Here is a 25,509-nt window from a genome sequence, read left to right as displayed (position 1 = left end):
ATGTCTGTTACCTTTAGAATTGGTAAAGACAAACAGAGCAAGAAAGAAATCAGTCAATTACCGTGAATTAGGTAAAAGTCCTGTCTGTTACCGTGAATTAGGTAAAGACAATGCAAGAAAGAAATTAGTCAATTACCGTGAATTAGGTAAAAGTCCTGTTTGTTACCGTGAATTAGGTAAAGACAAACATGCAAGAAAGAAATTAGTCAATTACCGTGAATTAGGTAAAAGACCCGTCTATTACCGTGAATTAGGTAAAGACGAACATACAAGAAAGAAATTAGTCAATTACCGTGAATTAGGTAAAAGACCCGTCTATTACCGTGAATTAGGTAAAGACGAACATACAGGAAAGAAATTAGTCAATTACCGTGAATTAGGTAAAAGACCTGTCTATTACCGTGAATTAGGTAAAGACGAACAAGCAAGATAGAAAACACATGTCTATTACCGTGAATTAGGTAATGACAAACAAAGTAGGAAAGAAATTAGTCAATTACCGTGAATTAGGTAAAAGACCTGTCTATTACCGTGAATTAGGTAAAGACGAACAAAGTAGGAAAGAAATTAGTCAATTATCGTGAATTAGGTAGAGACCTGTCTGTCACCGTGAATTAGGTAAAGACAAACATGCAAGAAAGAAATTAGTCAATTACCGTGAATTAGGTAAAAGACCCGTCTATTAACGTGAATTAGGTAAAGACGAACATACAAGAAAGAAATTAGTCAATTACCGTGAATTAGGTAAAAGACCTGTCTATTACCGTGAATTAGGTAAAGACGAACAAGCAAGATAGAAAACACATGTCTATTACCGTGAATTAGGTAAAGACAAACAAAGTAGGAAAGAAATTAGTCAATTACCGTGAATTAGGTAAAAGACCCGTCTATTACCGTGAATTAGGTAAAGACGAACAAAGTAGGAAAGAAATTAGTCAATTATCGTGAATTAGGTAGAGACATGTCTGTCACCGTGAATTAGGTAAAGACAAACATGCAAGAAAGAAATTAGTCAATTACCGTGAATTAGGTAAAAGACCCGTCTATTACCGTGAATTAGGTAAAGACGAACATACAAGAAAGAAATTAGTCAATTACCGTGAATTAGGTAAAAGACCCGTCTATTACCGTGAATTAGGTAAAGACGAACATACAAGAAAGAAATTAGTCAATTACCGTGAATTAGGTAAAAGACCTGTCTATTACCGTGAATTAGGTAAAGACGAACAAGCAAGATAGAAAACACATGTCTATTACCGTGAATTAGGTAAAGACAAACAAAGTAGGAAAGAAATTAGTCAATTACCGTGAATTAGGTAAAAGACCCGTCTATTACCGTGAATTAGGTAAAGACGAATAAAGTAGGAAAGAAATTAGTCAATTACCGTGAATTAGGTAACGACCAACAGGAAAGGAAATACCGTCAATTACCGTGAATTAGGTAACGACCAACAGGAAAGGAAATACCGTCAATTACCGTGAATTAGGTAACGACCAACAGGGAAAAACCAACTGCTACCGATACGAAGATATCTTAAGCAAAATACAGGGTATCTGAAAAACATTGGTACAATGATAGTTTAACGGGACCTGCCACTTGAAATTGAATCAGACACATTGGGGATGACATTTTTTAGGATACATTTGTAAGAAGACATTGGATAATAATGCAATCATGCATGAATAATATTTGTATGCATGTTATGTATGCATGGATGAATGAATATGTATGAGACTCATATGATAGTATAATGGTAAGACTAAAAGGAGAATACCCCATAATCAAACCACTTGAAGGGAGAATGCCTCGTAATCAAAGCACTGAAGGGAGAATGCCCTATAATCAAAGGGAGAATTCCCCATAACCAAACCACTTGAAGGGAGAATGCCCCATAACCAAACCACTTGAAGGGAGAATGCCTCGTAATCAAAGCACTGAAGGGAGAATGCCCTATAATCAAAGGGAGAATGCCCCATAATCAAACCACTGAAGGGATAACAACTCATTGATCATACCGCTGAAGGGGTAACAACCCATTAACAAGCCACTGAAGAAATACCAAAGACCAACCCATTAATTGAGCCACAAACTCCTTAACTAAACCACTGACGGGGTAACAACCCATTAATCAGGCCACTGAAGAGGTACCAAATACCAACTCACTAATGGGAACACGACCCAATAATCAATTACTGATGGGAATACAACCTAAATACCACAAGCAAAAAGTCATTATTCATCAAACCATAGGCAGAAGTCGCCATTCATCAAATCACCGGTGAAAGACGCCACCAATCTATCCACCAGCAGCACAAAAAAGTCATTAATCAAACCACGGGTAACAGACGCCACTAATCACACCACCGGCAAAAGTCGCCATCTTTCGGGATAAAACCTATCAATCAAAGTCTGGCAGAGGACGCCATTTCTTAAACCACAGGCAGAAGTTGCCATTTCTAGGGATAAAACCCATCAATCAAAGTCTGGCAGAAGTCGCCATTTCTTAAACCACAGGCAGAAGTTGCCATTTCTCGGGATAAAACCCATCAATCAAAGTCTGGCAGAAGTCGCCATTTGTAAGCCAGCACAAAGTGCGTTCTTCCATTTAACCCACTTGAAATTGTGATGCCTCTGTCTTTTGTGTTTTTTTTTGTTCATTTTTTTTTATTGTTTTTTTTTAATCCCTAATTTTTGCCTGGACCGCCCTTTCGAGTTTTCAATCCACCGGGAAAATATTCTTTTTGCATGCCCCTAATTTTTGCCTGGATCGCCCTTTCGGGTTTTCAATCCACCGGGACGCTCATTTTTGCCTAAGCCGCCCTTTCGGGTTTTCAACTTAGCGAGCTCTTTTTTTTTGTATTTTTTTTTTTTTTTGACAGAGGTCATCTCACAGCTTTTGGTCATGCTTACCTTGCAGAGTTTAACTGTCCTTGAGATGAATGTTGATGTATGTTTCTACTACTCATAAGTTCAAAGAAGATAGACCTGTTGTTTATTCTTTTCAAAAGACAATTAAAAAAGTTTTAAATTTTTGCTTTAAGTATTCACATCAAAAATAGAAGAAAATTATGCAAACAGAATAAATGAGAATTTCAAATAAATGGGCACAGGTTCAAATTAAATGTAAAAGAGTGGTGACCTGCCAAAGGCGTGGCTCCACAGATTTTAAAAGTTTTGGAAAATGGTAATTATATGGAAAAGGTACATTGAACACAATAACCGCTCTGCTCTCTAACAACTTTGAATTTCACTATTCTGAGTCTTTGATTTTGCAGATGCTTCGTGTCGAAGGTTCTTTTGACAGTTGAAAATGCCCCAGATGAATCATATCTGATTTGATGCAGTTACCTCGCCATAAATTGGAAGAAGCTTTTGACGACTGAACTTCCCCAAGTGAATCATACCTGATCAGATGCAGTTACCTCGCCATGAGTTGGCGGTCTTTTGTTGGCTGAAGTGCCCCAAGTGAGTCATGTCCGACCAGATGCAGTTACTTTGTCATAATCCTTAACTTTTGCATAGGTCGCCCTTGCGGGTTTCAACCTATCAGGATAAACACATTTTCATTTTTTTGCATGTCTCTAACTTTTGCATGGACCGCCCTTTCGGGTTTTCAGTCCATCGAGACGCTCTTTTTTGCCTAAGCCGCTTTTTTAGGTTTGCGACTTATCGAGCTTTTCATTTTAACAAAGTATTTCTTGACTGCATTGGCATTCACAGGACATACAAGTTTGTCACCATGCTTTTGTAATTAGGCATTCCTTTGCCCCTGGAATCAGACAACATATTTTTGAGCATAAAGCCACTTTCTTGACATTCACGGGGACGAGCCTTCTTTGTCGAATACTTGCTTTATCCTTTCGATATAACTGTCCATGGCACACGGCAATAACACTTTTGAATTCAATCAAGCTTGGCTTTCATTGGAACTTTCGTTGCCGGGACTTTGACCTCCATGTGAAGCATTGCCTTTATATTGTATACTGAGGGATGGTGGGGGGGTTGCCCCTGTTGAAGTGTGCACTTGAAGTATAACATCCTTGCAAGGCAGATGGAAGCATCTCGTGCCAGTCTTTGTGTATGAAAGTCCTCTTCAGAATGATCTTTCTTGATATTTGCAGCTTCGATGGCCAAGATGCCCCAGTAGGCGAGAAATCACATTGGAAACTTCTTCTTCATACTCCTCTTCAGTCTCGGATACAAGGAACTCAAAGTTGAGAGAGAGTACAGGGTTTAAGTGTTCAACGGGTTTATTAATGCATGATTTGATTATTGATATAAACATTATGATTATGCAAATATGTGGAAATGATTTAAAGAAAAGAATTCTTGGTTTTTTGTATTACCATCTTTCCAGAAAAAGCACAAAATAAAAACAAAGTCGGGATCAAAGCGACCTTTTAATTAATGATGAAAATACATAAAGCAAAAAGCCCTAAATAAGTTCACTTCCGTCTCGGGTGGGACGAAAGGATTTTTTTTGAAAAACATAAAGCAACAAACAAACATATTAATTAAACAGATGAGTAGTAGAAATAAACATCAACAAAGACCCAATTGCAGCTAAACATCAAATTCCAAGATCCGATAGCGGATTAACTTGCGGATTCCAAATCAAATTCTTCAAAAGGTATGAGGTCTTTTCGGATCAATTTCTGAACTTCAGTCCTAAAAGCAAAACAATTCTCAATATCATGACCAGGTGCCCCTTCATGGAAGGCACAAGAGAGGTCGGGCCTATACTCAGCTGGCAATTTCTTAGGCACACGAGGAGGTGGTCTGGTCTGGACAAGCTTCCTCCTAAGCAAATTAGGGAGCAACACTGCATATTTCATGGGAATCGGGTCAAACTGTAGCTGTCCCGAAGCTTGTTGTAGAGGCTATTGTTGATGTTGCTGAAACTGGAGCGGATAACCCCGATCTTGGGCAGCATTCATGATGGGCATAACAGTGGCAACAGAGTGAGAAGCCAGATGCTGTTGTTGAATTTACACTTTTATATCTGGGTCTTCGAAAAAACCGGTATTATTTTCAATCAACTTCTGAACTTCTTCTTTCAAAGAGTAACACTACTCAGTGTCATGACCTGGTGCCCCTTGATGGAAATCACATTTGAGGTCAGGGCAATACCAAGATGGAAGAGGATTCGGCACCCAATGAAGTGGCCTGGTTTGAACAAGTTCCTTCTTAAGCAAGATGGGAAGCAAAGTTGCATATTTCACAGGAATTCGGTCACACTGCAATGCCTTCCGGACCTGGCTATGAGGGATGAGCTGTTGAGGAGCCTGATTTTGGGAGGTAAATGGCTGAGGAGCCTGATTCTGAGTAGTAAACGACGGAGGCTGTTGAGGAACCTGTTGTCGAGGTCGTTTCATGCATATTGGCTGAGACCTTTGCTGAACAAGCAGTGGATCCTTTGCAGCCATCAATGAAGATACTAGGCTAGTTAACCTCTCTGCCTCAGCCCAAAATGTTGTTACCTCTCCACGAAGCTCATGGACCTCTTGCTTAAGCTGATCCATCTTTTGTGTTTGCACGAGTGTTTGCATATGAGAACCGAACTTGGATGAAGACATCAGACCACTTTACTGACGAATTAACCTCTTGTAAACAGAGACAAAGTATGAGACGCAGACTAGAAACTATGAATGCAAAATGATGCATGATATGTTTATGCAAAAATGTACAATATTTTTGTTATCGAAGGATTTATCAAGGTAAATTGTAAACATTGCAGATGAACATGGTTTCAATTGAAGATTTGTAAAGATATTGCAATTGGTTTCCTTTTCCCAAAAGGTAAGAACGAACCCAAGGAAGAAGTTCTTAATAAAAGCAAAAGCTTCGATAAGATTTTTGGATTTGTATTGCTTGGTGTTCATTCTTACAAAGGTCCATTCCTTCGATGTTTACAAAAAACTTGGTTAAATCCTTCAATATTTTTTTTAATGGATGAAAAAAGGTTTATGGATGAATGCATGTATGCATGATTATGTCAGAATACATAGAATACATGATGAGGTTTAAGGTATACAATGTTGGAGCTTAAGGGACACAACGCCATTTGGTAAGGACTATGGTTTCCATTTGCACAAGTAACAAGGGTTCTACCAAGGTTCCCGAATTACAACCACCACAAAACTTTATCGGATACCGAGACAACACCCGGTCCAACAACGTTCGTAGGAAAGTCTAGTTCGAGTGTAGCATTGCAAGTAGACTAATACCGAGACATCACCCGGCTTAGCCACCGCACTACATCCTAAAAAGGCCAAGATGGGTTAAGGGTTACTAAGGTCCTTAGCGTTCAACGGAAACTTAAAAGCAATAGAGTCTAAGCGTGACAACACCCGCCGACATATATCACTTTAAGCTCCTCCGCTAAGTGTGGTTATCTCACGTGTGACAAGACACGAGAATACTCTCGGTATGCCACTATGAGTCTACCACTCCTATCTTATGTTTCACTCGAGTCCGGGTATAGGACTTTGTCTCACCACTCACGTAAAAATATTCTACAAAGTATATACAAATGATAAAGCATAAGAAATAAAGAAAGAAAGGTGGGCTAAACCCGCGTAGGATCCCCAGTGAAGTCGCCATTTTTGTAGACCAAGATTTTCGGGTGTCAAGCCATTGATTGGACTTGAACCTTCAATCTACCGGACTTGCTCGATTTTATTCTTGGGAAGGGAAAAAGAGATTGAAAAACCCTTTTTTGGATCCGGGGGTCGGTTACGATTCGGGAAGGTGTTAGGCACCCGCGTCGTTCACGGTACTCCGTGAGAACCTCTTTCTAACTTTATTTTTATTTGAAAATTTGTTGTTTTAAAGTTGAAGTGAAAGAATGGAGGGAGGAGAAGTTGGAGTTTTGGTTATTTTTATTTGATCGATTTGGAAGGAATAAACCCTTGCCTACGTACCTTTAAAAGGGATCAAAACCACCGTAGTTCACTCTTAAAAATATTTTTAGTGGGCTGGGTTGATTTTAATTTTTGAAAAATGGTTTTAAGAAGGGTTGCGAGACTTCAAGGTATAGAAGAATAAAATTGGAGTGAGGTTGTTTCATTTTATTTAAGAAATTTAGTCTAAGTTTAATTAAGATTCATTGGAAGTTTGATTAAGAAAATAAAAAGGGGAAAACAAACTTGGATTTGGATCCAAGGTTTATTAAGAAAATAATTTGACTTTTGCTTATTTGATTTTTGAGATAAAAAGGTTTTACTAAACTAACGGTAAACTAGCGTAACGATGCGGAAAAAATAAAGCAAGCGTAAAGCAACAAATAAAATAGTGTAGTGTCGGTGCTTGTGTCGGTGTGTGCAATTACTACACTATTACATACCCTTCCTAGATCCATTCTAAGACAAGAAATAAAAATGCGAAAAAATAAATTACATCAATTACCTAAAATACACACTAATATCATGGAAATTAAATAAATTGCAAGAATTAAAAAAATGCATGAGATTATACTAAATATGATGCAAAAATAAAGCATACCAAAATATTAGATCATGAACCAAAAGATTTAGAAGAACATTACATACGAAAACAAATACCAACTAAAATGCATGACATTAAGTATATTAAAAAACATGGAATGCAAGTTTTGAAAACAAACATTAAAGCAAAATTAACCACAAGATGCATGTTATAAGGATTAAAGTATTTAAAAAATGCATGACACATAGTGAAATTTTTTGAGTTAAAAAAAACATAGAGTTAAATTTTAAAAGAATGACTAGAATAAAATACATGACACATAGTGAAATTTTTTGAGTTTAAAAACATAGGGTTAAATTTTAAAAGAAGGACTAAAATAAAATGCATGACACATAGTGAACTTTTTTTGAGTTTAAAAACATAGGGTTAAATTTTAAAAGAGGGACTAGAATGTAAATAAGGCATAGATAAAGGATTAAAATGCAAACAAAGCAACTTGGCTCAGCCTGGATTAATTTGGACCGTCTGATGAATCAGAGGGTCCAGATTAAATAACCAGCAAATTCATCATAGCCACTTGATCTGAGATCAAGAGTGCATAAAAAACTAGTGGAATAAACACTAAAAAAAGGATTACAAAACAAAGACACAGGGACCGTCAGATCGTAGATCTGACGGTTGAAAGCAATGGTTCACAAAAGGAAGCATCAACAGGCACACATACAAGCTAACAGGAGGGCTTACAGTAGCCGTTAGATTACGGATCTAACGGCTCATGATGAAGGCGCACAAGAAGGTAGCAAGGCGCGCACACATGAGATTGAACAGAGGTATAAAAGGCATGTTAACACAGACAAACATTCTAACCCTAATTTTCTAAACTCACAGCCGCACTCTCTCTTTTTCAAACGTATTCTTCTTCTCTCATCCTCACAACTTATTCCTTTAATTCTCTTTTTCTCAAGACAATCAAACACACAATCGTAAACAAACATATAGGAAAACAAAACCTCTCGTCACTTCTCATTCCAACCTTGTTTTCAAAAATAATTTTTACACACACAAAGGTAGTTACGACCAGACTCAATATCAAACACACACATAACAATTTAAAGCCAATTCAAATCGGGAGTGACATGCAGAAGAAACAAACGCACATAGACATACACAAACAACGACGGTGGCAAGAATTTTCAGCATGTTGAACATGAATGAAACAGATCACAGACAGATTCACCAAGACAACAGCATAACAATTCATTCAACAAATGATTTCAGCACAAATGATTTTTAGAAGTTGATTTTCAAGCAATTGGTTCAAAAAATGAAGCAAGATTCATATGTTGCATACAGATTCAAAACAAACTCAGCAGAATATTGAAGGAAACCAAACCTTAGGGTTAAATCGGAGAAGAAAGAGGTTTACGAATTAGCTTGGTTGCTTCACGGTTTGGATCTTTGAACTTCAGATCGGCTTCCTCCTCTCTTCTTTAATTCCGTTCCTGTTGTTGATGTTGTTATGAGCTTCGGTTTGGAACTCGCGATCTGTTCTTCTTCTCTTCGAAATTGGATCCGTTTGTGATGCTTACACTTGAATCCGAACTGAAACAGCTAGGATATGTTGTTGTTCCAATTGAAATCGAAAGGAAAAAAAAGTGTTGAAGGTTTGTTGTTTGAATCTATGGAATTGTTGATGGATTTTGAAGATGCAATGAAGAAGATTAAATTTGATTTTGTGTTTAAAGATTCACATGATGATTTGGATTTGTGTATTTAGTGAATCTGGAAAACGAAAATGCTAAAAATGTTCATGAATGTTCTTGAAAGTTTTTGTATAATTTGGGTGTTTAATCCGAAAAAGTAGAAAGAGAGAGAGAATTAGGGTTTCTGTGTGATTGGGAATTGGGCTGCGGCTGAGCCAGTGTCAGTCTCCCTTTTCGATGCAATAAATGCCCCCTATTTATACTGGCAGATGTAGGGTTTAGGTGAAAGATTGTGGACAAAAACGCCCTTTGCTTGGGCTCCAATTCTGGACAGATGTATCAAAGGACTAATAGGCTGAAGACACCTGTACAGGTCTAACACAAGACACTCTTGGACAAAGTTAGAGCACATAATAATAATAAAAATGTAAATCAGAATAATAATAAAAAACGAAAATTAAAATTAAAACAAAATATTTAAAAATAAAATAATTTAAAAGATAAAATAAAAATACTAATAACAAAGTAAAATAAGGGAAAATAATAAAAGTAAAATAACGACAATAAAACTTAAAAATTGTCCCTTTTGGTAAATAAGGTATTTTAAAATACCTCTCTGCCGAAATTTCGACTGAAACGGTTAAAATAACACGGTGTTTTAAAGTGCGAGCAAAGCTTTTTAAGTGGTTAAAACATACGGACAAAAGACATTTAATTAAGCAAATTTTAAAAGAAATGAATAAAAGACTTTAAAAAATTTAAAAGTACGTGCAAAAATTGTAAATGCCTAAAAATACGAATAAAGTGATATAAAATGCAAATAAAAGTTTGCATGCTTTAAAATACAAGACAAAAGATTTTAAGGGATTAAACAACGAACAACGAAACTTTAACTGGTTAAAACGAAAAACAGAGAATTCGAACTGTTTTAAAATACGGATAAAAATGGGTAAAACTGGAGAAAAGTGGTCAAAATTTGGGGTATGACACATATAATTAAAACATATAAATAAAACAATTTAAATCAAGAAAGAAAAAATAAAGAAAATAATTAAACATAAAGAAAGGAATTAAAAAAAAACACATATAAAAGTTAACTAAAAGAAAGAACACATAATTGGCAATACTTACGTCATCCATATAAAAAAACACATATAAAAAAACACATATAAAAAACACATAATTAAACATAAAGAAAGAACATTTAAAAAAACAATACTTACGTCATCCTTATTATACCAAAGCGGCAATGCCACATGATTGGCATAAGAGTGAAGCAGATCAATGTTTTGCAGTCCTCCAAGAAAGGGAGGGTCCTTAGTCAACACCTCCGGGGCAGCCGCCATAGCAATGTCATCCTCGTCTGGCTCCCCTGGCATATGCGGCTGCTCTGACATATACTGCTCGTCGTACCCACCATCAGTCACATCATGGTGATCCTGATAGTTCAGGTACTCCACCTCCTGGGTCGGGTTAACCACCTGCGACTCTTCAGGCTGTGCCTGAGAAGCCTCAGAAGGCTGAGAAGTCCCTGAACCATCCCCCCCCCCCCCCCCCTCCGACCTCTTCCCCTCTTTGGGATATGCCCCCTTTGTCTCTCCTTCCGGTGGCTTTGAGTCGTCGCACGCCTACCACCAATCATCTTAGATGGATCAATCGGTGGCTCTTGATTAGACATATCTACACAAAAATTTAACAAATAAACTTCATTAAAATCAATACATTTATCTCTAAGTACATAACATTCTAAAACCACATTCTAACCATTGACATCACATTCTAAAACCACATTCGACTTAAACATAATCTAAACATCATTTCCATCAACTACATTTATCTCTAAGTACATAACTAACTAAAAAATCAATACAATTCTCATTTGGGCATTTTTTTCAAACACTTTGTGTGCAAAGTTTCAAACATATTCAAATTGTGTTAATTTGACATCATTCAAAACCACATTGTACTTAAAACTCATTCAAACAACATTCACAACACCTACATTCAATTATAAAGTACATGCAATCATCTAAATATCAATTCCAACATCAACCCTAACCACATGCAAACTACCAATTTTTTTTTAAAAAAAACCCTACACAAACTAACATTATGATTAAAAATGAGTCAAGATACTTACTTGTGATTAAATGGAGATGATGCACTTGATTTTGCTCAAAAATCGAAATTGAAGGGCACTTGGGGTGGTTTTGGATGTGTTTGAAGACAAAGAAAGAAACTGGAAACTGCTTCTGTTTCGTTTTGATTATGTTCATAAAACCTCGCAGTTAACTACCGAGAAAATCATCGGCAGTTAACTGCAGTCGGATTTTTAATTCATCGGCAGTTAACTGCCGAGGGAGCAAAAACATATTTTACATGTGTGTCTCAGCCTTCTTTAATGTGTCAACAACAATTTTCCTTTTTACAACTCTTCTTTCAAAACAAACACGCCCTTAATAAAATGAACGATAAACTAAAACACGCCCTTAATAAAATGAACGATAAACTAGCAGTCAAATGGGTCATATTTTCACTAAAAAATAAGCTAAAAAATCACAACTGCTTTCACCCAATTTTTTTATGCAGCGTGCCTGAATGCATGATACATGTTGCTTCGATAGATTTTTTTATGCTTGATAGATTTTTTTATGCTTAGCTACTACCCGCAACCCATTCCATTGTAGCATTTACTGCATTAGAGTGTTAAAGGTTTGTTCTGTAGCATTGTAAGTTTGTAACATTGAGCCGAGCTTACCCTCCTCATTTGCAAAAAAAAAAAAAAAAAAAACTAATTGGTGAGACGACCCCACAATAAAGGAAACAGACAAAATAAAGGCACGATAAAACAAAAGTACCTTCTCCTCCTCACTCACTCACCTTACCTACCTTTTCTGATACTCACGGTTACTCAAACCCTGCATTCATTCATTCATTCACCTTACAAACAAATCCCTTCCTTCGTCTTCTTCTTTCTTTCTTTCTCTAAATAAATAATCATTTCATTTCACTATCATCATACCGCCCCCTCTTCCGACCATGGAAGCTTTTACCTTGCTCAAATCCTGGAAACCAACTGAAGGTCAAACACCTCAACCTCCGCCTCTCCCTGCTACGGAGGAAGAAGACACTGATGACATGGAAACCACTGACGAAGAAGAAGAAGAGGAGGAAAATGAGCCTTTCTTTGACATAGAGCTCACTGTACCCGAAGAAGATGAAGATGAAGAAGAAGAAGAAGAAGAAAAGGAAAAAGCTAATGAGTCTGATAGTGAATTCAGGTTTACGCTTTCTCCTTCCACCAATGACCCTAACCTCGTTCAATTAGAGCTGGATTCCTCTGAACCTAACTCCAAGCCTCAGCTCACAGCCTCTTTGTTGAAATCTGCCACCAAGTTTCGTGTTTTCATATCAGGTCTCAACAAATCCAACAAATCCTCTCATTCCACAGCTCAAAATCCCAACCAACAACCAAAGTCGTCAGAGTCGCAGAAAAAGAAGCTCTTCACTGTGAAATTCAAGGTAGATGAAGTTCCATTTGCATCATACTTCACCAGAGATAACAGCTCCAAAGGGAAAGACAAAACTGGTAATAATAAAGCCTCTCAAAAGCAGAAGAAGCAACACAACAATGATGAATCAAAGTTACATTCACCTTCTTCAGATGAGAAACTGCGGTTCTCAAAGGAAGCAATCGAAAAGTATTTGAAAAAGGTTAAACCTCTGTACATAAAAGTTTCTCGAAAGTATGCGGAGAAGCTCAAGTTTTCTGGCCAATTAAACACATCGTCGTCGGTGAAGAATGCGGCGGTGGAGAAGGTTCAGGTGCGAGCTGCTGATACTACTGAAAATGAGGGGAAAAACGTAAAAAATCAGAAACAGGGGACTCTGCCTCTGCCTCTGCCTGCAGGGTTGCGAGTTGTATGCAAACGTTTGGGAAAGAGCCGTTCAGCGTCATCTTCAACACCATCGCCGGAGGCAGGGACGGTGTCGTCGCGACGGAGAGATGATTCGATAACGCAGCAACAGGATGGGATTCAGAGTGCCATTTTGCATTGCAAGAGCTCTTTCAATTCTTCCAAAGGTAAGTAAATTCATTAATTAGTTAATTTTGAGACCTTTCTCCATTTTCAATTTATAGTAGTATTTTATTTTTAAATGGGTAAATAAATATAAATTATAGGGTTGTTGAATATCTTTAATCAACTTGATACAGAAGAGTCTTCTCAACTTGAATCATCAAGAAAACTTGCGAAGGACTTGGATGACGAAGGAGGGTCCTTGAAATAGTTGAGTATCGTACTATGTTGTTTGTTTAAGACACGGCGAATGCGTTACGTTTTGTTTTTGAAACGTGTTAGTTCTGTACAAAGGAAAAAAAATGTTAATAGTACTAGCTAGCTAGGTGGCTGCTTTTAGTTAGACATCTAATGAGGATGAATTTATTGTAGCAGATAAGAAGTCGTAAAATGTTGGGTTGTGGGGTGGCTATTGCAGGTGACAATAACTGTTTTCCGCTGAATCAGCCTATTGTGCCTATTGTAACTGTAATGTAAACATGTTTAGAACTTGAAAATTGCGTTGACACATTGCATAAGGCTGTGTCACACATGTAAAATATGGTTTTGCCCCCTCGGCAATTAACTGTCGAGGAATTTAAAACCGGCTGGAGTTAATTGCCGAGGAAATCCTTGGTAGTTAACTGCCGAGGAATCAGAAAATTTCTTCAGAAGCACTATTCATCTTCTCTCCTCTCTCTCGCATTGTTCGTAATGAAAAAACTTTAAAGAAACAGATTTCACATCTAATACAAAGGAACAAATCATCTATTGCTGTTACTACAAAGAAACAGATTTCGCATCTTCTCTTCCTCTCTATCGCTCATTTAATTGCTGTTGAAACATTAGTCCACTTTTCCATCTATTGTTCTTCACTTCACATTACACAAAGGAAGAAGCTTAATGAAAAAAGCTATAATTGAAGGACTCATTTGTTCACGCTTTCAAGAAAAAAATTAAAAAGGGTTAAATATTTTTAATCATAATTTATAAGTTTTTGAAGATTGAAAAAACAAAAAAAAAATCTCACAAGTTATAGTTTGTTCTCCGTGTATAAGTTTTTCATAGAAGTTCTTATGTAATCATTTTCTTTTAGAACTTTCCTGCTACAAGGCTATTGTTATAGGATGGAAATGTTAGGTTTAATTCCTTTTGTTTTTTGGTATTTGCGAGAGAGAGGAAGAGAAGATGAACAATGCTTGTGAAGAAATTTTCTGATTCCTCGGCAGTTAACTACCGAGGATTTCCTCGGCAGTTAACTGCAGCCGGTTTTAAATTTCTCGGCAGTTAACTGCCGAGAGGGCAAAACCGTATTTTACATGTGTGACACAACCTTATGCAATGTGTGAACAACAATTTTCTTAGAACTGGTGCATTTGTTGAAATCACGATGATCAACATCAGTAATTTTACAACTTATGTAAAATCACGATCATAGTGCATTACTTGTATGTTAGCCTCTGTTTATATGCATGGATATCCTCAACGGCGAAGCTACCACAATTTTTATGAAGGGGCCAAACATTATGAAGAAATAAAATATATTTTAAAAAACTATTATATTAAACGTAAATAAATTTACAATAATTTTTCATTTTATGTAATGAAACGACAACAAAGAAAATAAAAGAGAATAAAAGCTTCCTTACAAAAGTGCTTATAAGGATATTCTGAATCAGGATGTGGTAGTTGTTCAACACCGTGTGTCGGGTAACTGGAATTGTATCTGGAGTTTAAAATTGCCCCCGAAAGTTAAGAATTTCCTTTGGCGAGCTTGCCGTAATTGCTTGCCCACGAGAATCCGTTTGCAATCTAAAGGAGTTCAGTGTACTGATAGGTGTGCAGTGTGTGATGATTTTGGAGAGGATAGCACTCATTTGTTCTTTATGTGTAGTAAAAGTATGCTTTGTTGGCAACGTATTGGCTTATGGAGCCCTTTGATGGCTGTTTTTGATATTAATGTCAGCTTTCCAACCAATGTGTTTGCTATCCTACAACACTTGGATCAGCAGCAAAAGCAAATTTTCAGTGTGACCCTTTGGAGTATTTGGAAGCATCGAAACAATAAGATATGGAACAATATTACTGAAACAGTTCAAGCTATTTGTGCTCGTGCAGGTTCTCTTCTTACTAGCTGGAGGAATGCTCAAAATATTCGACATCCTATCCCTCAGAATCCTGACATCCCGAACGATTCGAAGTGGATCAAACCAAGTCCCGGCAGGTTTACTTGTAATGTTGATGCGTCCTTCTCTCAAGCTCGGAATCGGGTAGGTATTGGTGTTTGCATCCGAGATGAAGAAGGTCGCTTTGTTTTAGCCAAGACTGAATGGATGACTCCGCTCCTTGATGTGGATTTGGGTGAGGCTTTGGGTTTATTATCAGCAATGTACTGTGTTCGCGATCTGCAACTAGGTATTGTGGACTTTGAGCTTGACTCCAAAACTGTGGTAGACAGTCTGTATGGTAGTAAAAGTGGTGTCTCTAATTTTAGCGCAGTTATTAATGATTGTAGACGTCTGTTAGCTTCTGATTTAGTAACCTCTGATGTTAGGTTCATTCGGAGACAAGCCAACGAAGTCGCTCATAGCTTTGCTAGAGTGGCTTTGCGCCATGCTAGTTTCCATATTCATATTAGGATTCCATCTTGTATCTCTACTATTATTATGAATGAAATGCAATAAGTTTCTTCTTGTCAAAAAAAAAAAAAAGCAAAGAAAATAAAAGCTAACAATAGTTATTTATAAAAGTTGAGCTATACCGAGTTTTAATAAGTCAAATTTATCCCGAATAGACACTAAAATAAATAGATTATCAATATTATTTTAATATCATCTCTCTTTGAACCAACAAAATTGTTTGGAGTAGCCGAATAATATATTAATAGGGTAGCTATATATTAAACTATGTTAATTATTCAATTTTTTTTCCTTTTGGGGTAGCCAATGCTACCCCATGACATAACAGCCATTCACCCCTGGATATCCTAGAATCACCTTTGATTAGTAAATTGTGGTTTGACCACAAATTTGTTATGTTTAGCTTCTTGGTTACATAAAAATTATTAAAGGTTCTTTAAACAATCCCAATAAGGTGTATTTGTTATCGCAACCCTTCTTTTGATTTAGATAGATTGAGTTTTTTTACGTGCTTAGAGGATCCAAAGTGGTGGTTTCTCTATTTAGATGCCCAAATGGATCCTAATGTTACAAATCTATTTATAATTTTTTTAATATTTATATACTTTATAAACACTTATTGCCTCCTATCTAACACTTCAAATTTTTTTAATCAATAGCGCACAAATAACTTTATGCAATTACTCTCCAACAAAAATCATATATTTTAATATAATTTAATATGTTGACCCATTAAAAATAATGAAAAAGAGAGTATTTGTATAAATACTACACCTTAATAGTCATCTGTTAGTATTTTTTATCTCCAATAGAGTACATAAAGTACCTAAAAGGTGGTGAACCCTAATAGGCAAGCAACCTCCAAGATGCTCTTAGAATGGTGCACTAACTACCCAAGAGAATGGGAACGGTGGATGAGGGTATTACTCCCTCCGGTTTTATTACAAATTTGTTCAACATTCTTCATAAGAATTTGTTTCATTTAAATAAAGTAGTCATTGCAAAATAAAATCTATATTAAGAGTTAATTGAGAAATCAATTTATTATTTTTAACTTGCATGTTTCGTCTCTAATGAAAAAGTTGGTGTTACATAGGATGTGGAGATTCCCAAAATTCTTTGACATTAACTATATTTTGTTTTTTATGATATGTTTCATAGTGCATCATCAAATGTACAGCAGAATCCACCAAAATCAGATCCTTTTTTGAACGACCAGCTCCATAATCGATCCTTTTTTGTAGAACTTGTTTTAGTTGTGGTCTAATGAACTTAGGTTTCATTGATTCCATCGTTTAATTTAGATTTAGTGCCTGTTTGGGCCCACGGTGGAAAAGCCTCAAAACCACGTTTTGCTTAACGCTACAATTCTCAGCTTTGAAAAATCACGGCAAACTATGCATTGGACAGCGTGCACCGTGAAAAAAAAGTGATACCAAACACTGCCTTAGAAGATTAGATAATAATCGGTTTTCTTCATACCTCTAGCAATGTAGGAGTACTAGTATGTTTTCAATTTTCATCAAGAAAACCTACAACTAACATGAAAACAAAAATAATTAATAATCATTTGATGTAGATTTGATAAAGTTTGAAACATTAAAGTATCGTAGTAATTCGAGACGACGGAAAATGCGGTCAGAGAAGTGGGAAAGATGGGGACATGAGCAGTGAAAGTAAGATTGTTTTTGGGTAAAGGGAGGGAAAGTGTTCTTGACGCAGACAACAAATCAGGACTTTGTATTTATTTACTTTTACTAAAGTCAGGACAAATTAGGAGTATTTTTTAGCTTCACCATTTTATTTAAGTTACGGTTCCTAAAAAAACAAAAAGTGATTAATAAGTTTCACTTTGCATTTCAAAAAGTTGGTGTTACTTTGGATTTACCCAACTTCAGATTACTAAATCCTATTTCTATTAAAATCGAAGGTTAACACCAAAAAACATATTATTAGACCGTGACAACATATGGAACAAATTTTTCATGAATGATTGATTGATATAAAATAGCTTCCACTAACTGGACATCAATGGTTAAAATTGAAATAAAAAAATGACTTTCAATTGTGTTAGATACTTAGATCATTTGTGATGGTTCGTGAGATCGATTGTTGCGATAAAAAGAATTTCAATAGAAGGAAGCAGTTCAATAGATAAAAGTTTGTTTAAAAAATTTTGAACTAGAAAAAAAAACAATTTTTCAAATCTTTTTTCAATTGTTTTTTTTAAATGGGACCTAAAAATGAACATGGTTTGGGGAATGATCATCAAGATAGATTCTACTTGTGTTCTATAACTTGTTAAAAATCAAAAGAGTATTATACCAACATTTATTGAATTCTTCCCTCACAAAAAAAATAATATTGAATTTGAAAAATTTATCCAAAATACTTTAACAATACAATTTTTTAGTTTCTTGTGAATAAAAATAAACTTCTTAAAACCGTTTCATCCCAAAACACTCTATTTCTTTCACTTCATTTTTCTTCTTTTTCTTTTCCTTTTCAAAATCACTTCATCCGTGACAAACACGACAACCTCTCGACTATTGAAATGCCTCAGTTTTGTTTAATGTTGGAGGCTTTTTATATTTTGACTCAGTTTAATGTTGGAGGCTTTCTGAAAGTTTTCTTTTTATAGTTTGCGTGTCATGAAATAACGTGGGGGAGGTGGATTGAATTTGTGCTTTTACCATCCTAGATTTTAAAAATTGGATTGGATGGAACTATCATAAAAACAAATTGGCTGAAACTTATCGTTTCAATCCGATAATATTCAATTTGTTTGTTCATTTGGTTGAAGATGACTTGAACTTGTTGCAATTGGACTTTGTTTGATAGAAAAATAACGGATAATTGATAGCTGACGAATTACACAAGTATAATGGATATGTTAAAACTTAAATGCATAAAAAAAAATTAACCCAAAAGACTATGTTATTAGATGAGAAAATTTTATCGCTTAAGTAGTGTCAAGTTAGTTGATTGAGTGTGAAGAAACTTGATTGCTTGAGTGCAAAGTAACTGATACTCTAATAACGTGAGACTTCTAACATTGTTAGATATTATCCTTTAACGTGATCCAACTCTCAACAAAGGTATCGAGTCCAATCTAAAATACGATTCCGTTAAGTGAGATAGTTTCATGACTTAAATATCACATTTAACATTTTTATCGACTCAATTATGTGGATCTCCTAACATACATTAATCTAACAATAGTTTGAATACAATTATAATAATAAACCAAAAAAATTATAATAATAAACCAAAACCGGTTATTTTGTTGAGAAAAAAAAACTTGAAAAATATTGTGGTGATCAATGATCAAAATCTTCACATTGTTTCCTAAAAAATAATAGAGAGAATCTTGATCCTAGCCCAACTATGTGAACTTGGTGGATGGGGGTGTTTCATTTGTTGCGTCAAAGTAATACAAAATGTTCTCCATTGTGAATACAAAATTTTCTTATCGTGGGAAAGAAACATATACAAGTTAATGAATTCATACAATCGAATCATCCACAAGTCTTTGATTTCCAGAATAATATACAAATTCAAATTCAAGATTTTACTAAAATCACGTTTAATAGGAGACCAAGCCTGTGCTCGGCGAATCGAAAAGTCATGGTAGTATGGTATGTTCCACAAACTCTACAATTACCTGCTGAAAACGAAACACAACATAAATCCAAACACAGACCAAATCAATTCTGCCATAATCTACCATAGAAAAAGTGTGATTTTTTTCCTTTTCTTCAATGTAGATGAAACATTTCTAACTAAGTATTTGAGAAAAACAACCTATAGAGAGGGTGGTCTTTTTGGTACAATATATATGTACAAAAATACTATACTATAGTACAAGGTCTCACAGATACTGCTTACCAGAATTGAATCCTTAAAAATGAAACCTAAATATTGACGAATCCAATACAATTATCACCACGTGTGATTGAACCTGTTGGGATATTGTATGTACTAGTACAATTCAACTCAACCCCAATTGACCTCTTGAACATATTCAATATTTTTACTTTTCCATTGATCTTCGTATAAGTACTGAAATTCAAAGCTTGATCTCTAACATCAATAATCCAATCTTGATTGTCCACAAGCTTTTTCGCATTAATCACCAATGTCACGTTTACCCTTGCCGTTCTTTGCGCCTTAGCTTTTCCCGGTGGTTGTATTCCTCCTCCAATATCAATTCCATTATAGAAAACAGTGGTGTTTGCTGCCCCATACCTGAAAGTGAATGAATTTGTATTCTTCACAGACATATCAGCAAGAATTGTAACGTTATTGGAAGCGTTGCTACCGTTGAAACTTCCACTTATAAGGGTAACACTATTCATTCTAACTTCAGGTTCTTTTACATTGTAGACAGTAAAAGCTAGAATTATGACTATGACAATAAGTAACAAAAGAATTGCAGTGATGCATCCACACCATATGACAAACTTCTTTATGCGTTTTGTTTTGCGTTCAGATAAGTGTTGTTGTTGATTATCTGCACTTGGGCTGCTAAAGTGAGTTGTTAATGATATGAAATTTGGTGCTATAGGTTTGAATTGCTCTCTGTGTGTATGAGCCATTTTTTTTATTTGTGCGACTTTGTTTTGGTTTATTTGCCACTTTCATATATATACTATTTATTACTAGTAGTTTATTATATAGTAAGTCATTTCGTGTCCTATTTAAATTGTGGATCCATGATCCATTCCTATGTCCCATGTGTGAACATTTTCAAATGTTTTGATCATATGATAATGATGGCTAAGAGTCTTGAGTTTTAAGTTTAACTTAGAGCATTGAGAAATATTAATGAGTCAGTCAACGGTTGATATATTCCAATACGCGTTTACACCAATAGGTGCGGCTGGTTAGAACCGTTGACTATATAATTAATGGGGTGTGACTTGAATTAATGGGAGGGTATGATTAGAAATGGGGTAATAGAAATTGGATGGAAGGAATCAAGACATAGCGTGCTGGAAGGGATACAGCGATATGGCCTTTCTAGAAGTCATGTGAAGTGCAGAATAAAAGACCAATTTAATACTAAAAGTTTAGATGAATTTAGAAAAACAAATAAATAAGTTGGTCGTGAAAGCTCATAAGGAGCTACTCCAATACTTTTGATCCAAGACATTAAAAATCTCCTCAAGGTTGACCGATATGCTTACGATGTTCACACCCTTTAAGAAGGAAATAGTTGTGTTGATTTCTTAGTTAAGTTTGGTGTTTCATTTACTATGGATTTCATGGTCCATACCTTTCCTCTATTAGGCGTATCAGACCTCCAACTTGCGAACTCTATGAAAACTTGGTTTTGTAGATTGTAGTTTTCTTTCTTTTCCACTGTGTGTTGTTGTTTCTTTTCTCTTAACCTTGTAACCAAAAAAGAAAACTCACCAAGATCTATAAAATCTTTTGGAGAGTATTGATAGAGATACTTACATATCATTCATTAACAGAGTTTTCATATTGATAACAAAATTCAAACTTAATTCTTATCAAATCAAATGTGAATATTTATCAATTAGACCAACCTATATTTGATCAACTCAATAGCACTTTGGTGTATTTTTTTTAAGGCAGTACTTAGGTGTATTGTTCTAGTATAATTTTTTCTTCAATATGAATGCTTTAGAATTAATAATAATTTTTCAGATCTAGATTATAAAGAAAAAACTATATTACACTCTTTAAAAAATATAATTAGGTCAATATATATTATTTAATTTTCTTAATATAATAAAAAAAAGAGTAGTTCTATTTGCAGCGAACTGCAACATAGCGAATGCATTGCGAAGTGTTTTCCATCCTTAGATTTCTTTTGGTGGAAAACATGGGCCCTTGGATACAAATCAGGAAACTGCTACAGTTTTAAAGAAGTTTGGGAATATTTCACGTGATATTCTCTCGCGAGATCAAGCAATTTCCTACAAAAAATATAGAAATTGTATTTCTCAAACTAGCATTTATTAAAATTTATTTATTGGGAATAAAAGGCAACGAAAATTTAAATTCTAAATCAATTACAGGGTAATTTATTAATCACTCCCTCCGTCCTAAATTAAGTGCCTCGTTTGCTCATTTCACACTTATTATGTATAAGTGAATGAGAGAGAAAAATGATTTTAAGTGTTCTTATCAAGTATTAGTGTATTTTCCATTATCATAAATGCAAAGTTAAACATATTGAATTGAGAGTGATGAAAGTGGTATTAATTAGAGTTATAATTGAAAAAAATAATTAATATTACATTGAAAAGTGAAATAAGTCAGTTATTTTAGGACAATATTTTTTTTTTTGTTTTTTACAAAGGATCACTTATTAAGGGACGGAGGTATATAATTTTACGGTAAAGATCGTAGAAATTTACTATGATTTTTTAGACCATCAAAATTGAATATTTTGTTGCTTATATTCAAAACCAAAAGGAGCGAAATGTATTTGTAAAAAAATAAATAAATAATAGAAATCTAAGATGTAATTACAACTTTTTTAACTGCACACTTCGGTTTAATCAATGAAAGAGTAAATAAATATACTTTAGTCTAAATTTACCTTAATTGCGTACTTCTTAATATTTGCTACAAAATTTGGGTAAAAATAATTTACTACAAACTTTTTTTCTTCTTTTTTCTTTTTTAAGATAAATTATTGCTACAAACTTAAACACCGTAAAATCAAATGGGGTGGATACAGTATTCTGCTTTTGTCCATAAACATATGATTTTTATTTGAGATATTAAAATCAAATGGGGTGGATACAGTATTCTGCTTTTGTCCATAAACATATGATTTTTATTTGAGATATTCTTGCTCTTACCTAAGAGATTATTCTTACACCTAACCAATAAAATATGACACATGTTATTAACTTTAAAAAAAATGTGACTTTAATTAAGGAAATGGAAACAATAAATGGTGGTGGGTGGTTTTTGTTGGTTAAAGAAAGTGGAAAAAGGAGAGAGAAATTTTAAAAATAATGAGAATAAATTATGATATTAATTATTTTTATTATTTTAATGAGATGTTTGATTTTAATTGGTTGGGTGTAAGAATGATCTCTTAGGTAAGAGTTCATGTAAGAATTTCTCTTTTTATTTTTGTCTTTTTTAAACTCACTTCAATTTTTCCTTAAAAAAATGCTCACTTCAAATAAACCATAAATACTCTAAATGATACATTACAAAACAATATCAATAGTTATTAAATTTAATGATAAAAACAAATTATGTGATTTAATTAGTTTTTATTTTTGAAGGAGTGATTTAATTAGCTAATACTCCATTCAGTTTGATTATAAACACCTACAACTGATTTTTCGATTGTAACAAAAAAACTGACTTTTGGATCTCATAAAAAAAACATTTTTTTTCCATCGCACAATAAGTGATTCATTTATCAAAATAAAATAATAATTAATTTTGTTTACAGAATTTGATTTTTTTTTTTTTGTGGTGGCCAGGGTTTGAACCCAGAACCTTGAAAACATTTTTTTTCCATCGTACAATAAGTGATTCATTTATCAAAATAAAATAATAATTAATTTTGTTTACAGAATTTTTTGTGGTGGTCGGGGTTTGAAGTGGTGGCCGGGGTTTGAACTCTGGACCTTGCATACATTATGCATTGTTCTTACCAACTGAGTTAAGCTCGCGATGACAAAATTTGATATTTTAAAATGATACTTATGTCTTGACAAAAAAAAAAGATACACATGTTTAAAAATAATATGAATAATTTTCTTTATAGTATTAAAGATTGTTAGAGACATGTGTAGATACTGAATTTAACAAAAATAAATTAGGTCAAATTCCATGCAACTATTTTATTGAGTTTTGTCAATTGAGAATTAGTTAAAATTGACCTGGTCATAAAAGATTAAGCTTGGAATTTATAACCTTTCTTTTTCATTTTTGATATATTCTATGACAGGGAAGATGGGAAGAGAAAGGAATTTTAAACCCCAAGTGACCATAAGAAAAGAAAAATAACGTTTCTTATTTGTTTGTTTCCTTTTTTTTTTTCTTGTACATCTTTCCTTTTTTTATTAGGAGGAAACAAAAGAAAAATATATGAAAGTAAAGAAAGTCTTTGATCTTAGATTATAAGAATGAGCGGTTCAGATTAAAGCTCAACATTTAAGATTATAAAGTAGAATATAATCTTATTTTTTTAATGCTGATTGATCTTGATCGGAGGAAGAAGGATTTGCCCACACTATAGTTTGATATGAAAGAGCCCCATGTTTTGTTAACCCGATTGATAAGTATTTCCTTCTCCTTGAAGTATATGCGAAAAAGTGAGAGGCCTAGAGCTATTGTTGGGAGTGCATAATTGATCCTTGTATATAAATTAAATAAAAATAATAAATAAAAGTATGAATATAACCATTTTGTCAAATTAGTCTTATTCTATGAAGCCCGGATACTCCAAAATGGTGCCGTACCCGTGTCGGATACGTATCGGATACCGATACTCCGCGGATACTTCCGGATACGTATCCCAGAAGTATCCGAATGATTTAATTTAATTTTTATTTAAAAATATATTGGATACCTTAAGGATACGTTAAGGATACTCCCGGATACGTATCCCAGAAGTATCCGAATGATTTAATTTAATTTTTATTTGTATTTTGATCACAAGTATTAATTTTTGTAAATTGGGATCATTATATTGGCCATTACTTGAAAAGGGTGACTATCTTCATACTACTTTGGTATCATCATAGTGCAGGTTGTTTATATGGTATGTTTTGGTTTAAAGGATATCTTAGTTGGTGAATGGTCCATTGTATTTTGACTTGGTGTAATTAGTTTTAAGATTTCACGCTATTTATTTTTTGTGCGTTTATGTCTAATATATATATATATATATATATTAAAAAAAATTGTAAACGTATCCAAGCCGTATCGTATCCTAAATTTGAAATTTTTGACGTATTCGCGTACCCGTATCGTATCGTACCCGTATCCGTATCCGTATCGGGGTTTCATAGGTCTTATTATGGCTCTGTTTGGTAAAACCAAAAAAAGAGCTTTTAGCTCTTAGCTTTTAGCTTATAAGCTCATTTGACAAAAAAAGCTCTGTTTGGTAACACTTTAGCTCTGTTTGGTACAAGGAGCTTATAGTTTATTTCAGGAGCTTATAAGCTATTTTTCAGAAGCTACTTCAAGTAGCTTTTGAGCTTATAGCTTTTAGCTTCTCATTTTTTCTTCCATATTTACCCTTATTATTCAAAGCAAAAACTATCAGCTAATTTTACCAAACACTTCAACTAGCTTATCAGCTAAAAGCTATCAGCTAACTTATCAGCTAAAAGCTATCAGCTAGCTTATCAGCTATCAGCTAATTTTACCAAACAGAGCCTATGTATTGATCTATTCACATTTTTAATATTGTGTAAATTTATATTAGGTAGGTGCTCATGTAAGGTTGGGGAGAACCACCAACTTTATTGAGAATTTACGGTAGAATCCACGTATAACATAGTGCTTACAAAATTTTAGACTAAAATTCAAGTCACAACTTGACTGGTGTAGACATAATGTCTATCCATTAGTGCCGAACGCAATTGGTATATTGATGTATTCACTGTCATCATTATCATAAGAAATAAAATAAAAGATATTATCTAAGG

The 25,509-nt window shown here is 34.4% G+C and overlaps 3 protein-coding genes across 5 annotated transcripts; 2 read left to right on the top strand and 1 right to left on the bottom strand.

The window, feature by feature from the left end:
- Positions 1-12,014: 12,014 nt before the first annotated feature.
- On the top strand, positions 12,015-14,691 carry LOC146934254 (putative membrane-associated kinase regulator 2). Of its 3 annotated transcripts, none has more exons than XM_085706130.1 (2): positions 12,015-13,234; positions 13,334-14,691. In XM_085706130.1, the coding sequence occupies exons 1-2, from the start codon at positions 12,190-12,192 to the stop codon at positions 13,438-13,440; spliced, it is 1,152 nt and encodes a 383-aa protein (XP_085562256.1). In that variant the 5' UTR covers positions 12,015-12,189; the 3' UTR covers positions 13,441-14,691. The 3 variants fall into 3 exon arrangements, with proteins under 3 accessions (XP_085562256.1, XP_085562258.1, XP_085562257.1); XM_085706132.1 differs by having other exon boundaries at positions 12,019-13,234; positions 13,605-14,691; XM_085706131.1 differs by having other exon boundaries at positions 12,026-13,234; positions 13,367-14,691.
- Positions 14,692-15,148: 457 nt separating this feature from the next.
- On the top strand, positions 15,149-15,892 carry LOC146934253 (uncharacterized). Its single transcript, XM_085707890.1, has one exon. The coding sequence runs from the start codon at positions 15,149-15,151 to the stop codon at positions 15,890-15,892; it is 744 nt and encodes a 247-aa protein (XP_085564016.1).
- Positions 15,893-19,636: 3,744 nt separating this feature from the next.
- On the bottom strand, positions 19,637-20,504 carry LOC146934252 (late embryogenesis abundant protein At1g64065-like). The gene has a single exon (XM_085706128.1). It carries the CDS (start codon positions 20,443-20,445, stop codon positions 19,762-19,764), a length of 684 nt encoding a protein of 227 aa, XP_085562254.1. The 5' UTR covers positions 20,446-20,504; the 3' UTR covers positions 19,637-19,761.
- Between the last annotated feature and the right edge of the window lie 5,005 nt (positions 20,505-25,509).

This window comes from Medicago sativa, chromosome 4 (genome assembly GCF_051527215.1).
Source record: "Medicago sativa cultivar Bolivia chromosome 4, Bolivia_mono, whole genome shotgun sequence".
Lineage (NCBI taxonomy): Eukaryota > Viridiplantae > Streptophyta > Magnoliopsida > Fabales > Fabaceae > Medicago > Medicago sativa.
This window is presented reverse-complemented; position numbering and strand designations above follow the sequence as displayed.